Below are 17,487 nucleotides of genomic sequence, written 5' to 3'. Positions count from 1 at the left end.
GTGTGTGTGTGTGTGTGAGAGAGAGAGACAGAGATTTTACTTTTAAAAAGAATTGGCAGACACTACAAGCAAGCAAATACCCAATGGATTGTAAAAGAACTAGGGATATTGTAATCAAAGCTCCGCCCAACACTTACATCTACAAAACTCTTCCATTGACCCAACTTACTGGGAAAAACCCCAAGGGGGTTGCTTAGTTGGCAAGGACCAACGCCTCACAATTAAGAGGTCATGAGTTACTTTGGGGCTTACCGATGCCTAAACCAAAAAAAAAAAAAAGAAAAAAAAAAAACAACTTACTGGGGCAGCAGGAGGATCTTGTTCAAATCCCATGCCACTCTCATCACCCCACCATTCTTGGCTTCAGCCTCGTCAAATGTTGTTCCTGCAGCTTCTGACGGGTGTTGGAGCCTTGTCCACCTCTCAACCTTAAGGTCGAGAACATCCACAACACAGGTTCCTGCTTCCTCCAAACTCTTTCCATGCCACTTACCTTCCACCTGATATACCTTGCCTCTACCGACTTCCTCACCTTCATCCATCAGCGATACATACTGGCCTGGATCACGTCTAATATATCTCAAAGATGGATTCATTAGCATGTTTTGTTGGGCAGCAAAATCAACAAAATCTGTTGAGGCGATCTCAGATGTCTCACTGCCGCATGTTCTCAAAATGCCGCCACCAGATTTGGGTGTGCTTGTGCTACTTCCGCCTCTACCGGTTGATGGGGCATACAAGTCTTCACTAGGGCTCTCAGATGAATCATAAAAGTGAACCACTCCCATTCCTCCTGATTTTTCTGGGAAAGCAGTTTCCCCTTCTGATGGTGTGCGAGCTTCCCTAGCTGCACGAGCCAGCTTGGCTTTTCGGTTGTTCAGCCTGTTGATAATGCAACCCACAGGATTATCTATGTTTTATCGAAAGGCAACCCTGTTGAAATATATGTGAGAAAATGCCAGAGTGAGCTAATGTGCTATCGTGGTAATAAAGATATTTCTATTTCCTGAAAGTGAGAAAATGCCAGTGAGCTAATATGCTATCGTGGTAATAAAGATATTTCTATTTCCTGAAACCTGCGATGCTTCAGAGGCATAAAATAAAAACCAAAGCATTAAAACTAACAGCTAATATCATGCATCCAAACACCTATATATGAACTACAGTTCAATAGGTTAGAAAAACTAAAATGATTACTTATCACTTGGTCTAACAACATAAGGAAGATGAATGGAGACATCCTTAGCAGCCCAGCATATCTAATGTACTAGGTCATCCCCTACAAATTCAGGGTTATAATACCCCCCTGGCATGCAGAATGATGATATTTGTGTACAAGCTACACATACTGTTCTCTTTATGAGATGTCACTTCTAACTATCAGGTTGGTGTCACAAGGGAACACTTCCAATAGAAGTTGGGGTTGGAGTGTTAAAAGCAATTCCAATCTCACTCTGATCTGAGCATAAAAAGTACCAGATTTTTTAGTTACTACTAGAAAGGGGATAAATCGTCAATGAAAATATCTGATTAGAACCAGAGGGAAAATAAGGGACCATTTACCAGAATGTCAAAGAGCTTAAAAGTAGTTACTAAGAAAGGGGATGAAAATTGTCGATGAAAATGTCTGATCTGAACCACAGAGAAAATGAGGGATCCTCCCATCTGGTTTGCCACATGTAATGCTCTAGAAAAGCCAATTGAGCCATCCAGTGAAATGAGTAACAATCCATACAGAGTTAAGAATGAAGGTGAAATAAATGGTATGGTGATGTTCTCTTCAGAAGAATAAATCAAGAAATTATAATGAACCTGCTGCCCAGTCAATCCTTGCAAAATCATGGAACCCATCAGTACTCCCAGATTCCAATGCAAATATGCTACTTTCACCTAACCATCGACCCCCCACACAGTGATATAACAAAAAGAAACCAAACCATAAGACTACAAACAAATCCTCTTCACACAAAAATAATTTTTTAAATAATAATTGGCAATCAAAAGAAACAGAAAAAAGGAAGAAAATAAGAACATAAGAGGACCAGCTATCTACCAGTTTTTTAGTTGTGAAGATGTAAGCTCCGACCCCTGAAAAACAAACCCAGAACTTATCAGGAAAGAAAATGCATCCTACTTTTAAAATAAATTCACTCTTGAAAAATATGTGCATTTTTACTGTTTCACATACATGAACACTTAATCTATCAGCCCAAGTCTGCAACAAAGCCGCATTTCGCTGCATTTCAGGCTCATCCAAGAGGGCATGCTCAATTAAGGTGATCTGTCTCTCATTCATGATGTTTCGCTTCCGTTTCCTCCGTTGCCTGTCTTCACACTGCATGGTTTCAGTATAATTTTCTTGTAGTCCTGCTAAACTACTTTCTCTAGTATGCCTAGCCCCTTTAGAACAGTCACCATTCTCTGGCATATGACTAACAGAGTTCTTTCCTCTTGCAGAGTTCAACTCTGAGCCACCTGTTTCAACATTCCGAACATCTTTGTCAATCTCCCTAAAAGGTTCCAATGCACTCCCACTAGTTCCACCTTTATTAGTCCTCCTACTTCCATCTAAGTTCATGACATCATCAGGAAGTTCCAAACCCCTATCTGCGATATTGAACTGGTCCACCCCTTTGCAAGTCAAATTATCAGATAATCCCTCTCTGAGGCTGCATTTTTTGTCATTGAACTCTGAAGCTATCTCTGGAGCTTTGGGATCTCCTTTTGTTGCTAAAGGTGATGCACATCCCCCGGTACTTTGAGCTTCCTAATGGTAATCAGCCGTTCTCAGATTACTGTGTTAAAAACACAAAAGTTGGACCCTTACCAAAGCTGGTAAACACTAGGTCAAGCAGTGACTCAGCAAGGCATATTCCTCCACAAGAGTAAAACTTCTTACTTTTTAAGAGCAGCAACCATTTTAAAGCAAAATATTTAGCATTAAGTACTAAATTTTGAAATTCTTAAACATTTTCTATTCGTTCAAAAAAATTATAACTTTTTTTTCTGAGAAATACATGATTTATCTGAGTCACCGAATCAACTTGCCTAAGATTTAGACCCACAAGCTGATCTCATACCACAGATTTCCAACCTTGGTTCAAACCTTAAATAACCCCAATTAGAACCAAATAAGAATCAGTGTTGGCAGAGAACTGATCATCATAACTCGAGTGATTGTAAAAACCATGAAATGAACATCCAGCACTTACCTGCTGATGTTCACTGGCCCCATGGTTAGAAAGCTTTTCCCAGCAATAAGAAGCCTCAAATTTATTTTCCTGAACTTGCTCCTGCCAGCAGTATGAAGACAGTGGGTTAGCATTGGCTCCAATCCAGAGGGTTTTAAAGGATGAAAATCGAGAACCAAAATCAATTATGACATTTCAATAAGTGAAGGGCATTAAAGTTTACCTGCATTGGATTGCCTTCAGGTTTTGCAGATGTAACCAGCGACTCTAACTGCTTAGCAAAAACACTGTACCAGAAGATTGAAAAATACATCAAGATTTTTTTCTAATAGTAATTGAAAATGTTGCTGAGATCAGACAAGTCTCAGTGAAACCTTGTAATCACATAGATAGGTAATCTTCCTTGCTCCCAGACATCATACACACACACATGCCCTCGATTACTTGCTAGAAGGTACTCTCTATATATAAAGTATTAAACATTACATAACACTACATAAGATAATTACTTTCTAGTTGTAAATATAATGTCCCTTAATAAATTTTCTTAAGAAAATCAAATTCCTCGTTATTTCCTTGTGTGCAGCATGTACCATTTTTTTTGGGGGGAGGGGGTTGCAGGGGGGTACCCAGCAATAGCAATCCAGCCTGAAATGGTCAAATATTAAGTGCTTCTACTATCAACTTTAAACCATCAAACTCTTCGACTTAACTAGAGCTATTGCTTCAAAATTTCAACTAAAAGAAACCTAGAAAAGGCGACTTTCGTTTGCCATGCAGCAACAGGCTAGTAGGTTGGACTTACCACATCTGGTGACTTGCTGAGGCAAACACACAAAAGAAGGTCCCTCTATCATCAAAATCTCTTTCCAAACACACAACACAAAAAAAAGCTTCTAGATCAGTTTAACATTTGGTAAAAGATGGATGAGTTTTTCCCACTGCACCAGTGAAGCCATGAAATTTTGGCGTGCCTCTTAATTGCTGGTGGCTGTTCTGTAGGTGTTCCTCTAGTTAGATCAAGGGCTTAAAAAACAATAAAAACATAAATATTAGTGCTTTGTAAACTTGAACAATATTGTCACGTCTGTCACGTGATTATGGCCGTAGAACAATTATGGCCATTTTCTAAGCCCTCTTTCACTATAGAGATACTTTGATGATTAGTTTGTGATGCAGATTTATCACCAAACTGGGCTTCTTTCATTAGGAATAAGTCTAAGGTTGGGTTATATACATGTTGGGCCTTTGATCCCATGGGTTTTCTATGTAATAGGTCACTTTTATGAACCTAAAATATGGGTAATAGAGTTGCATACGAGATTAGTTGGTTTAGTTCCATAGTTTTATTTTTATGTTTTCCATGTTTTAGGTCACTTTTATGAACCCACAGTATGGGTGTAATAGAGTTGCATAGGGGATTAGTTGTTTTAGTTCTATAGTTTTATTTTGGTGTTTTTGTTCATAAGTTGAACCGGTTCAACCAAGGGTTTTATTTTGAGTCTATTTCAGTTTCTTAGTCAATTTAAGTTACCTAATAGGTTAATGATTGGGTTAGGTCTTTTTTTTAGTGTAGGAGTCTATTTTTGAATCTTTTATATAAGATTGTAAGGGGGGCCAAATATTGGACACGAATTTTGATATTAATGAAAAGCTTTTTGCTGCTCTTCTTCTCCATTGAAGATTGTCTTGTGTTTGATCAAGGCTGGTGGGGTTGGTGTTTGATTCAATTGGCACCTTGTAGTGTGAAGCCTGGGTGGTTCGTTCAAGTGCTCTTTGTTTTTTTGAAACCCTACTTTCAAGTTCAATTCAAGTTTTGATTTTTATTCAAGATCTAAAATCAAACAAGCTGCTGCCAAGGAAATTCTGAAACAACAGTGAGTTTGAATCATCCCCATTCCCAACAATTCTTCTTCTAATCCTCTCACAGCCCAAACCCTAAATTCCCCCTTTTTGTTTTCAATTTTTCGCAAGACCTAAATTCTGCCCAGATCTAACCAGCCATCCATATTTGGATCAAAATCTCCCCTCACCCATTGGAAAACTCGACCCAAGTCTGGTCCACTGTTGATCACTCTAAACCCTAGATCATCTTCCACCATTCAAAAACCCAAAACCCAAAACCTAAAACCTAACCTGCTGCCAATTCATTCCAACACACTTTCCACCATTAAAACTTAACGTAACCTTCACTGATAGACTCCCCTACATCAAGTCATCAACTTGACCTAACCATACCATCAAACCTTAGGTCCCACCAAACCCAAGGTTCAAGTACTTGGTTTCGGTACTGGTTTTTGCCAAGCCAAAAAACTGAGTTGGGCTGAGATTTCGGCGAGTTGGTGCATTTTTTTTTTTTTTTAACTCAAAGGCTGCTTTCAGTGGTTTTAGAACTAGTTTGGGCCTGAAACTTGGTAGTTAGCCTATTTTAGGTCATTTAAACACAATGACACTATCAGATTTTGCAAAAACAAAGTCCAAATAGGAGTATCACTTCGGACCCTAGGTTGGTAGACGACGACGTACTAATAGGCCCTATTCTACACATAATTTAGTAATTGAAAGCAATCAAAGTATACAATTAATAAAAAACAACTTAAATAAGCATTACAAATGTAAAAGTGTAAAATACATCAATCTTAATATATATCTCTATCATTCCAAGCCATGTTGCTGAAGCATGTAAACCTCTGATTGGAAAACTTAGGATTCCATGTCATAATGTTGTTGTAGAATTGCACGTAGTCTTCAACACAAGTCATATAAGTGTTGTCATCAGCTAACTGAAGGTACCCTATCGTAGGGTATGGGTATGGCTAGGTTGGGACTGTGAATATGTCCACAAAAGCTGACCCAATGCTTTGACTGTCGAACTCATGTCCAAAGTATATCGACTGTGGCTACCCAAACTGACCATAACCACCATATTCGAAACCGGTGCTCTCATGGCCATAATCATAGTCATACTGAGGCTAAGATGCATGCCACAATTGCCGCTCACTAGTAGTATCTATACTCGTGCTTCCAAAACTTTCAAGCATGGTCTTCATACTCATGTCCTCATCCTGAGCTTGTGACTATTTGCAGCGTGGGCATCTCTTGTACGTAGTGGAGGCAACATGGTCCTGATCGTGTGTGACATGAGTAAACTGACTCTCACCTTTGTAACGCACAGGCTCCGCCTCCGTCCCAGCTCTTATTGGTACTGCTCGCGTATCAACAAGATTAAACTTCTTTTTTTTCCAAAAAAAAAATAGATTTGGGGAAAATTTACCTTCAAAATTTCTTCAAACTTGAGATGATTTGTCACAGATCTTACAAGTTTTATACTAATTGATTTCTCCGGCAAGTTCTCCGTCGAAACCAAGGTGGAAAATCCTCAAAAATCAGTTTACAAGCACACTTCCCTCACTTCTCTGTCGAGTTCACCGAGACAGTCGAGTTCTGGCCTCGGTCGAGATATGTAAAATTTAAATTTAAGTTTGGTCCAAATCTCTGTCAAACTGAGATCTCAACTCGACTGAAATTTCGACTGAGTAAGGGTAATTTTTTATTTCACCTTCAGTCTCGTCTCCCCTTTCGAAATAAAACGAGATATTATCAAGATCTCGGCGAGTTCTGGAACTATGACCAAACCATAACCCTAATTTCATAATTTTCACCTGTTTTGACCTAGCCGAATTACCTAGTTCATAGCAGATCCTGGTTATTGGCTTCTAGTTGGTCTCCTAACAATCTAGAACTACATTAGTTTGGAAAGGAAATCAGCATGAACACAAACCCAGTTCAGAAGTAGACTTTTCTAAGTGTAGAAAACAGTAAGGGTAGGTTAATAATACATTGAAGGGGGAGAGAGAGAGAAACTAGGACATTATTGACATCACAACTTAATATGTTCTATAATATATAATATAACATAAATGTTCAACATGTAGGCTAATCATGTATATTATTTGGGCTATGGGCATTGTCAATCCAGCCCAAACTTCAAGCCTTTTAAAATAGTTCAGGTCCAACCCACCCTGCTGAAACATCGTGCCGGGCCTAGCAGTGCCAAAGTTCTAGCCACCCAGGCTCAGTGTACAGTCCTCCCACGTCCACATCAACATTACTCTTCAATCTATGAGTAGTAGAAATTCATCGGCTAGCAGCAACTACATGGACCCACATGCAATTTTCAACCAAAATGCATGAAGGTGTAAGCATTGTCATCACCATCACACTACACTTTTCATTCCACAAATAAGGTAATCAAAGCAACGTATGGCCAGAATAATATCGAATTGATTCACGATGGTTTTCCAAGAGAGAGGTGGGTCCCATAAACAAGTTATTAGGGTAAAAACTGTCCTTATGCAATTCAGTATGTTTCTCCTCATCAAGTCACAATTAACAACTACAGCCAGAACTGAAGTAAAGACTTCTTAACAACTATGAACTTCGCTCACTAATCCACAACTCATTCTGGAATTACATTCAGGCTGTGCTTCGGACAAAATGTGAAGAAAGCTGTACTTACATTCCCCGATCTGTAATTTACTTGGATGTTCAGGAATATAGTGAACCATTTGAGTCCCCTGCGCCACCCCCTCTTCATCCAACCTTCCAACTTTAGGATAAGGGCCAAAACTGACGGATCTAGTCAGATTATTATTTACCTTAAAAAAAAAGGAATCAGTAAGTTGGACAGGAGGAGCAAAAAGTCCAGGCCAACTAAACAGCACTTTCCAACAGCACTTTGGCAAAGTGCAGTTCATATTCCTTTACTTCACCTCACGTCATAATATAGTTTCTCTATTCCTTTCCCAGTATCTAATCAACTAAATAGACCTTCATGGTATCAATCCTAATACAAGCTACAGAGTATTAGAAACGGAGTGGATTACATTACAAAATGAGAGGGCATTAACAATATTAAACCTGCACTCAACAATTTTGGAAGGATAGTGCTGTAAGATAATAACTTTCGAAGCTCATAATCAATTAGATAATAGAAACATGGTTGCAGGACAATTCAGATATCCTGGCACAACCACGAAATCAGCATAGAAATGTCAATTTCATCAGCCCCGCCCCCACCCCAAAAAGGGAAAAGGGTAAACAGTGAGGTCTCAGAAGCTTCAATCACCTTAATAGTTGCACATCCTCCTCATTTAAGAAATTAGGAATTAAAGACCCAGCATGATCGACCAACGAACCTGCATATAGAAGTTCGCAAGCTTTCATGTTTAAAAACACATGCAAGTTAATCCTTTGAAGAATGTAGAAAACCAAATATTAAAGGATTAATTAATAAATAATTTACTATCCCAAACTAACAAATGAAATAGTTACCAAGGTTCTTGCAAACTCTGGCAGCTTTTCGTTTATCACAGGTCAATGAAAACCCAGGTGATGATTTGGGTAGCTCAATTTGTAAGCTTTCGAGAAATTTGTTAAAAAAAAGATTTCTCTCTTGCTCTGCGGACCGAAATAGATATGTAATTAGAATAACAATGAAATATCCACCAAAAATCAATATAATGCTCTAGAGGTAATCTGAAAGAGGAGTAACCTTCACAGATATTAGGAACAAAACAATGGAGATTCGCAATTATTTTGACTAAGAGTGATGTTCTCTGTTGTGTGTAAGAAGCCTGAGGTATGTTGTTGAGAATGAAAGGGGATTCATTCTTTGTCTCAATCATTAGGTCTGATGTAGAAAGAGAAGTCCCAAAACCAGTGGAAATGCGAACTGAAACCAGCCCAGCTGCCACAGATGGATCATACTCAAGTGTAGCATCTTCTTCCTTTACTGGCAGATCAGCAGAGCACCAACTAGTTATGAACTCTTCTTGAGGCAGTGAAAAGATTTCAGCCAGAACCTGAGTCTGAAATAAGAAACTGAAAAAAATCACAAGTTGCATCCTCACAAGTAATACCAGAAACTTCTTTTTCCCTAGGGATGGGTTGCATACAAGATGTTATACTGAAACAATATCATTCTTCATTTAAGCTATAGTAGTTAAACATTCATAAAAATACAGATACACTTGTAGTCTAATAAAAATAAAATGCAAAAGCCTTGATGTAATGATTACTTAATTCTTAACAATAACTTAAAGCATTCTTCGTCCTCCGAAAACTTAAAATTACAGAGGAAATTTCTTACTATCAGGGTTTATGAAGACAAATAAAGTCATAGACTAACAGATAAAGACCAAGCAGAAGTGATAAGATTAGAGTAGCTTACAATATTAACCATGATAAAAGATCGAAAATTTGAATCATCAGAAAATATATCAATCAGGCGCATAGAATTCAGAAGCACAACACCCCTGGGTAAGCTGCCACAAATGCTATCAAGCTGTTTGGGTACTCCATCAAACGCAGTCTTCAATAAATCAAGAATCTGCACCATAAAATTGAATAAACAGAAAGCAGCTCAGCAGTGAACAGATTTTTTTTTTTTTAAATGTCTAGGTTACCCATTGGGCAGATCATAAAGATGGTCTACAAACCCAGCTCTTGCAGCATACATGCAGTGTGAACCCACACTCAATGGTACCACCAAGAAGATCCCCATATAAAATTTGACCACCTTGGATAACAATAATCTTTCAATCTATTACATTGGTATGGACAGGGTGAGCATGGAACAGATGGTAACTACGACTTAATCATATCAATATGCAGCAGGAGATCATCCATGTGAAACCCAGTAAACTATTACAAATTTGCATGTACAGTGCTTGACACCAGTATACCCATAGTAGACCATCCATATGGTATATGAAGATGGTAATTTTTCTCCAACTCGAAGTCTGCCAACTACGTCTCTCAAGAACTAACCTCTAATGCAACAGTCTTTGCCAATTGCATGCTACTTGGAGAACTAGCAACCTCGTCCAGGTAGGAAATAGTTTCTGTTTCACAGAGCTGCAACAGCTGCATGAATGGGATAAGGAGTTGGTTAATTCAGTAGAGTTTTAATGGAGGTTCCATCAAATACAAAAAGGCATGTGGTTCATGTGCAGCTAATTGTTAGGGTAAAAGAAAAGGGCAGCTTGGAAACCCATGTTAACAACTTTGACTTACAATTGACAGGATTTTAGACTTCAGCCTAGATATAGCAGCAACAGCAGTAGAAGACTCCAAATGCAGGATGTCTAACTTCAAGACAGTTCGGGCCAGCAACAGAATGCCACCATTTTTACATAATTCCTGAAATTGCAATAAATCTGGATATTTCAGCAAAAGAGACAAAAAGCCAAGAAATATTAACATAGGAAAAATCTAACATACCCAAAACTACACAAGAAAATGTCTTATCAATGCATTCGGCAGAGGGGAGTGGGTGTTCTCGACTAGGGTGGGTGTTTTCAACTAAGTCTAGACAGGAACTCACCCAATATAACAATCCCAAGTAATTTCTGCAGACTTTTTCCTAGGTAGCTGACCATGACTGGTTTGTTCAATCAGACCATCCCCTAAATATCCACCAGCTAAACTAATAGGCCTGATGGTGACTCTAGATTCCAGACCATCCAGCCTGATCAGCTTTTAGCCAAAATGATTTGCACTTAGGTGCCATCAAATGCTGAAAAGCTGGAGGCGACCAAGCCCCCAAATATCCACCAGCTAGACTAGTAGACCTGATAGCGACTTAGATTTTCCATACTCTCACAATAAGCATGTAGACACAATCATATAAACAAGCTGATTTGGATTTCTCTGAATTATAAACTTCTTCCCAAAAGTATGAGATTCCTAAATGAAAAACCTTATTCCTAAGGAGGCGCTCTCGGAACAATTTTTGTTGGCACAACGACTGAAGAAACTGTAATGAAGCCTCGCATTGATGGCAGATATTGTGCAATGTTTGTTCAGCATCTGGAGGAATGGATTTCTTGCACGAAATATCAGGCTTCAGTACTGTGAGCTTGATTTGAAGGAGTCTAACATCCATACGAACAGCATCGAAAGCTACATCCATAAATACATCCACCTGTCACAGAATGACAGAAAGGTCAAAGATCAGCAATAAACATTAGTGGATGTACCTATTTGTCTAGCAAATATACAAGCACAAAATGGTATCCCAAAATAATAGGAGGTACCTATTTGTCAAGCAAATATACAAGCTTTCAAAGAACAAGCATAAATGTGAATGGGTCGTAAAACAAGAACTTGAGAATATACAGACTTGCATAATAAATCCACAGATTATGCAGCAAGTAGCTTTCAACTTGGATTCCCCAAATTTGTCTTGGCAATACCTATTTGTTAGTGAACTCAAGCTTTAAAAAGTGAGGTTACAGAAAGGAACCTGGGGGTGTGCAAGTAAAACTTGAACAAGATCTTGCCATTGTGAAGAAACACATCCTGTCAACAAATGAAGACTGCAAGCCACCAGTGCTGAATGCAAAAGAGGTAAGGAATTTGTTGTGTGATGATCCTATCAAAAAACCAGGAAGTAAGAAGTAAGAACTCAAAAACAGATCAGAAGGAAGAGGGGCATAAAGGAGAGGATAAAAAATAACCTGTTTATAACGTGCAAGAACAAGAAGCATATAAAATACCAAGTCCAATATCTGCTCTGTCACTTTCACCTCTTCAAGCAAAATCTGAAGAAAAAAAGAGACGAAAAACTCAATAGGATGGATATGTTGCTCTCTCATACAGTTTATGTGTATGCTGTTGTTTCTTTAAAATGCACCCACAAAAAAAAAAAACAAAAAGCCCTACAGTTCTGAGTTTTAGGAAATCTTTGAATCTCCCCCAAAAGAAAAGAACACCACACACACAACATCAAACTCCATGACTCCTAGCACAATCACTGATCAATAAAAGAAAGAGAACGAGAAACATCAAAATAATAATGTAACATGTACTGAACCATTTCAAGGAAAGCAATGGTTGATGCAAACTGCATTCCAACGACTAAGTTATTTGTTCAGTTATGACCTACTATGAAGTACGGACATTATGAGATACGTAAGAGGCTCAACCAATCCTTTTCTTGATCACCTGATCCAGATTGAGACTTGCCATACTTTCGACCCAAAACTAGTCAGAGTAAACTTCAGCCAAAGATTAGCAAGGTTTGGCTGTTCCACAGTTTGAAATGGGATCAGTAAGGATTTGATCCAGTCCCTCACAGCAACCCTTTGATCATTGATTACGTATACAAAAACGAATTTCCAGGAGCCATTATAAGTCAATAAAGCCTAGTGACAGATTAGCATAATAGCATTCAGTTCATTACAAGAGAGTGCCAATTAGTATGGTAATTTAGACTAAATCCAGTTCAAAAGCTTACGCATACTCATACACTCACTCACTCATCTTCCTCATCAATCAAATCTAATAAAACTGGTTATAAAAGCTCCAAATTTAAATTCAATTTTACAGAGATTAATTTCCTGGAGAAGAAATACAAATAATTTTAAAAAAGGTAGTTATCCATGGAACAAAGGAATGTGACAGTCCCAGAAATCACAAGACAAATCTGAATCCAATTTTATGATTTTTTTTAATCTAAACCATCTATTTCTACTCAAGAGTTGGGAGAGCACACAATATTGTCTAAAGTACTGGTAGACATGCATAGATATACAAAGGATGCATGCCAATACAAGGAGGATATTTAATTGAATTAGACTCTGAAATTTGACTAGTGAGTAATCTAGACCATGTCCTCTCAATCCAACAGTCGGAATGGACACATCATTTGTCCATGTGGAAGAATAAATGTCTTGTGACATTTGGGAAAATAACAGGCCCTTGTGAGAATTATAATTCTCCTTAAAAAAAAAATACAAAATGATTTTAATGATCCGGATTTCTAAAACAATGCCATTGAAGGAAATACTCAATATCCTTTTTTTTTCTATGATATATCCTCGGTAGACCCACCAGCGTAGTCTTCCCCACTCCACTACCCCTCTCCAACCCAAAAAAAAAAATAAAAATGAAAGAAAAAGCCTGAAATCAGGGAAGAAATGCCCATCATAGATGAGGTTTATTTTACCCAATCCTGTCCTAAGCATGGAACTAAAAAATTGCGAGATCTCGACATGATCTCGCAAAAATCTCGCTTTTTCAAGACCTCGAGATGAGATGAAGGGTGAAACATCTTTCTACCCCATCTCGACCCGACCGAGATCTCGACCCAAACATGTATATAAGAGTGTCAAATCTCGACCTACAGGCGAGATCGAGGCGAGAGCTCGGCAAGATCTCAGTGGTTTTGGTCATCTTGGTATACAGACACCTATTTATGCAAACCTTGGTATACAAACACTTATTTATGCAAGAAACCAGGACAGACACTAATTTATGCCTAATATCATTTGTATTTCATTTACTTAAGATATTATTCATAAATAAGCAAATACCCCCCTATTTGAATCCAATAAAAATTGTCAAAAAAATCAAATTCCAAAAGGAAAAAATCAACCACCCAATTCAAAAACAAAAACTAGATTTTCGGCGGTAGGTACAATTTTCAACTTTTTAATGATGGGGTTTTTCTCCAATCTAAAAATTCCATCAATCTTAATATGGTAAAACATTGCTAAAAACCAAAAGTGCGGTAAAATATTCAATTGTTTTGATGTCCAAAAAAATATTTTCATTCAGAGCGATTTTGACAGCATTCACGCATGCCAAATTAAGTTTGACCGGTACATAACTCCTTCAATATAAATCAGATATAAGCAATCTTGGACTTGTTGGAAAGCTTTCAAAATACAAATGATATTAGGCATAAATAAGTATTTGTCCTGGTCTCCTACTAAGAGAAACTCCTATTTGGACTTTGATTTTTCAAAATCTGATAGTGACATTGTGTTTAAATGGCCCAAAATGGGCTGTATATCAACTTTCATGACCAAACTAGATCTAAAACCCACCGAAACCAGCTATTAAGTTAAAAAAATATACCCCAACTCGTCGACAACCCAACTCGCTATTTGGCCAGCTCGAAACCTGTACTCGAGACGAGTTCATGATCTATGGTCCTAAGTAGTCATAAGAAAGTACATGAAAAAGAAGATTGTCATGTGCAGTCAATTTCTCAAGATATATCTTTTTTTTTTATGAAATTACAAAATGTTTAGGCAGTGGCCTCAAAAAAACAAAGGTGTATAGCTGTACATGAAAAATGTTTCTCTTCCTCACTGCCCCCATTCAACCGCTTTATAGGAAGGGGCTATATACAACAGATAAGCAAAAACCAGAAGTGTGCCCACTTCATACAATTGGATAAGGCCCTACATATACATCCTGTCTATCCACCCCCACCCTTGTCTAGTGAATCTGCTAAGGAATTGGCATACCTTGGTTTCCATGAGAATGAGATGTTCCTCTGGTTACAAGGCATACTAGCCCTCCTAATGAGATGGGTCTGACTCCATATAACTTGTTCTTATTCTGAGAGCCATTTGACCACTAATACCGAATCTCCCTCGATCAAAAGATGGGTCCATGTATGGTAGGAAAAGATCTCAAGTCCCTGGATGACTGCTCTCTGACTCGTTAGAATCTGCTCTACCAATAGGACCTGAGAATAACAACAGGATGTTTCCGACATGATATCTAAATGTACCCTCAATACCTGCTGGTCCTAGGTTTCCAAGGCTATTTCTATCAAAATTAAAAATTTAACGTTTATCGATGATGTATGAGGTGCTGTCCACTCAATGATCATTCTTTCTTTCACAGGGAAAGACCTCACCATATTTCCCCAGTCCCTAATGATGTAAGAAAGAATGTTTCGAAAACTCTCTTGACTATTGGCTCAATAAGCTGCCCTGATCATGATGATCTCACAACTCCAAATGTTAAACAAAAGATACTTGAGACATAACTGGTTTAAGAGTGCATTGGGTAACAATATGATCAGCAGGTAGAGTGAAGTAACATGGCACTCATTACAAATAGGCCCCTTAAATGTACAGCTATATTTCCATTTACCATCATGATGCAGAGAGAAAAATCAAGTGGAATTACAACAAAATTTCCCCTTCACTGGACAGTCATGTCAGACGTACACACATGGGAACTGTTTGGCAAAATTCCCCATGGTCCATCGAATGTCCCTAGTTTATTCCACACTGATCAGATCTCTATTCTGTCCCTTTCATTTTTTTGACAACTATGTGGTTTGCACTTTGCATGGAACCACTTGAGGACTGGAGACAACCCTAAAAGGGTAGAACTGAGATTAATCTTGGATTCTTTAATCTTTGAATGATTTTGCAGCATCTTGGTTGAGCTCCGGAGTTGTGTTTTTCCAAAATCATTAGTTATTGTTTCTCTTTTCTTTTTCCTTTTTCTCTGACTATCTATACGGTTGTAAACCGACTTAACTTGGTGTTCCAAGGAACACAAAGTGATTATGGAACTCATTAGATTGATTATGTAAAGCATTTTCATTTATATTCCCATCCAGATTTAATTATCAATTATTTCTGTACAAACTACTGATTTATGAGCTGACTTGCTGAATTCAGTGATCAATTTGATTTGCCACGATTTCCAGATATTTGCAAGCTAAAACCACTGGTTACCTTGCATAAATGGTTTTCAACAACATACAGTTCCCAAAAAGGGATGACCTTTGCCAGAATTGTAAAACTCACCTGCTCAAACTTAGATTGCCGAGATGCAAGGTCACACAGCGAATGCAAAAGCCGAAAACCACGTAGCAAGTATATCAACTGAGTGTCATCTCTGCCAGGTGAGACAAGCACCGCAATAAGGTGCAAAGGAAGACACAACGCAAGCTTTTCCACATCGATCTGAGAAGAAATATATTTTACATAAGATCACTTTGAGGAAGACCAACTGAAACATGGAAAAGAAAACAGGAAAGATATTACCTGAATCAATGAACCGTTTTCAGTGAAATGTTGTATAATAAAATTTTCAGAGTCCTTTAATAGCTTGTTGATCTCCTGGGAGCTTAATTGATGTAACTCTTCTATTGCTGAATTTAAGTCAATAGCCTAGATAAAAAATAAAAAATAAAAAGCAGTAAAACATATTAATATGGTTCTCCCAAGGGAACAAAATTAAGTGAAAATGAACCAAAGAAAAGAAAATTAGAGCTGGTTTAAAGAATTAAAGCTTCCGCAAAAAAAAAAAAAATCAAATCAAATCAAATAAAAATTGGGTGTGGGGGATAGGACCATAGTTATATGGCATTTTTTCTGTTTTTGGAAAATACACAAATTTGGATACATCACCTAAGTATCATTTACAATGTATCTCACAAGGGAGTCTGGTCTACCTGCCCTCCTTCTGAGGGCTGTATCACTATCTTTTCGTGGCTGTCTCTAATAAAATTTATTCATTCATTTTAAGGGGTGAAAAAAGGTCCTCACACAGACTCCAGAAATCAGGTCAATCTGACATGGTTTTCTAGATATTTCTAAGCTTTGTTGTTGAGCGCTGGCACATACTTATCCTAATGTAAAGCTAGGTATGGAATAACCTAACCCCCCGATAGGATTACAAATACAACCCCAATAAGGGTACTGATTGCAGACACAATAACAGTATATGTATTTGAACTCAACAGTAGATAACAGCAGGTTATAACAACCTTTAGAACTCCCAACAGTACCCAATATAGTGAATACCCCAGCGAATAGAACTTATTAAACATCACATAATAACACCTATCGCAGGACAGCATTAGACCCCCCAAACCCTAAGAATTTACTGTTTCAAGAAGAACAGCAATAGTGAATAAAAGGGCCGCTGGTGGATGGCATACCTTTCTCGCCTCTGACATCTTGTTTAGTCGGGGGAGAACTCTCATTTTGCTAGGTTTTGGTTCTTCGCAAAAGCCTCTCAAGGATGTGTCCGCAAGTACTTCCCCTTTGATCCCTCCTTCTGACTTCTGATCTCGGTGACAGTCAACGTATATAAACCTCTCGCTAGTGGGAGGAAAATTACCATCGAACAACGGTCTTGGTGTGTGGGTTAAGCCCTCAAAATCTCAGGGCAAAGTGATGGCTGAATCCTGAGTTCTCACACTTTCTTGATTTAGGACTTGACGGAGAGATTTCTGGTATCTCACAAACCAGATCTCAGAACACCACCAAAGTCCAGTCGAGTGGTGCTCCTTGGATGGTGGTTTGATCCCCAAAAGATGGGCAGTAACAGGTAAGTGACTTGAGAACAGAGGTCTTCAAGGTTTCAGCAGAGAACTGTCCAAAACTAGAACCGCAGGTGGTGCTTGGGCATCTCCAATCAATCTCGATCTCAGCAGCTACTGAGGATTTATTTCATGGACTTGTAGGAG

At 38.3% G+C, this 17,487-nt stretch overlaps 1 protein-coding gene across 3 annotated transcripts in view; it reads right to left on the bottom strand.

The window, feature by feature from the left end:
* Nucleotides 1-150: 150 nt before the first annotated feature.
* The window catches only part of LOC122667816 (nodulin homeobox), a 52,644-nt gene continuing 35,307 nt past the window's right edge, over nt 151-17,487 (bottom strand). For 2 of the 3 annotated variants that reach the window (XM_043864259.1, XM_043864258.1), the window contains exons 3-18: nt 16,058-16,183; nt 15,818-15,976; nt 11,714-11,797; nt 11,500-11,628; nt 10,954-11,178; nt 10,269-10,394; nt 10,023-10,118; nt 9,424-9,582; nt 8,746-9,061; nt 8,526-8,651; nt 8,320-8,389; nt 3,415-3,478; nt 3,213-3,293; nt 2,189-2,767; nt 2,054-2,088; nt 151-882 (exon numbers count right to left, since the gene is read on the bottom strand). In XM_043864259.1, the coding sequence (XP_043720194.1) occupies nt 297-882; nt 2,054-2,088; nt 2,189-2,767; nt 3,213-3,293; nt 3,415-3,478; nt 8,320-8,389; nt 8,526-8,651; nt 8,746-9,061; nt 9,424-9,582; nt 10,023-10,118; nt 10,269-10,394; nt 10,954-11,178; nt 11,500-11,628; nt 11,714-11,797; nt 15,818-15,976; nt 16,058-16,183 (2,961 nt within the window). In that variant the 3' untranslated portion in view covers nt 151-296. Of the gene's footprint in view, nt 934-2,053; nt 2,089-2,188; nt 2,768-3,212; nt 3,294-3,414; nt 3,479-8,319; nt 8,390-8,525; nt 8,652-8,745; nt 9,062-9,423; nt 9,583-10,022; nt 10,119-10,268; nt 10,395-10,953; nt 11,179-11,499; nt 11,629-11,713; nt 11,798-15,817; nt 15,977-16,057; nt 16,184-17,487 lie in introns of all 3 variants that reach the window. The other variant, XM_043864260.1, reaches the window with a different exon arrangement.

This window comes from Telopea speciosissima, chromosome 7 (genome assembly GCF_018873765.1).
Source record: "Telopea speciosissima isolate NSW1024214 ecotype Mountain lineage chromosome 7, Tspe_v1, whole genome shotgun sequence".
Lineage (NCBI taxonomy): Eukaryota > Viridiplantae > Streptophyta > Magnoliopsida > Proteales > Proteaceae > Telopea > Telopea speciosissima.
The sequence above is the reverse complement of the archived record's forward strand: the minus strand, read 5'-3'. Positions and strand labels throughout refer to the sequence as shown.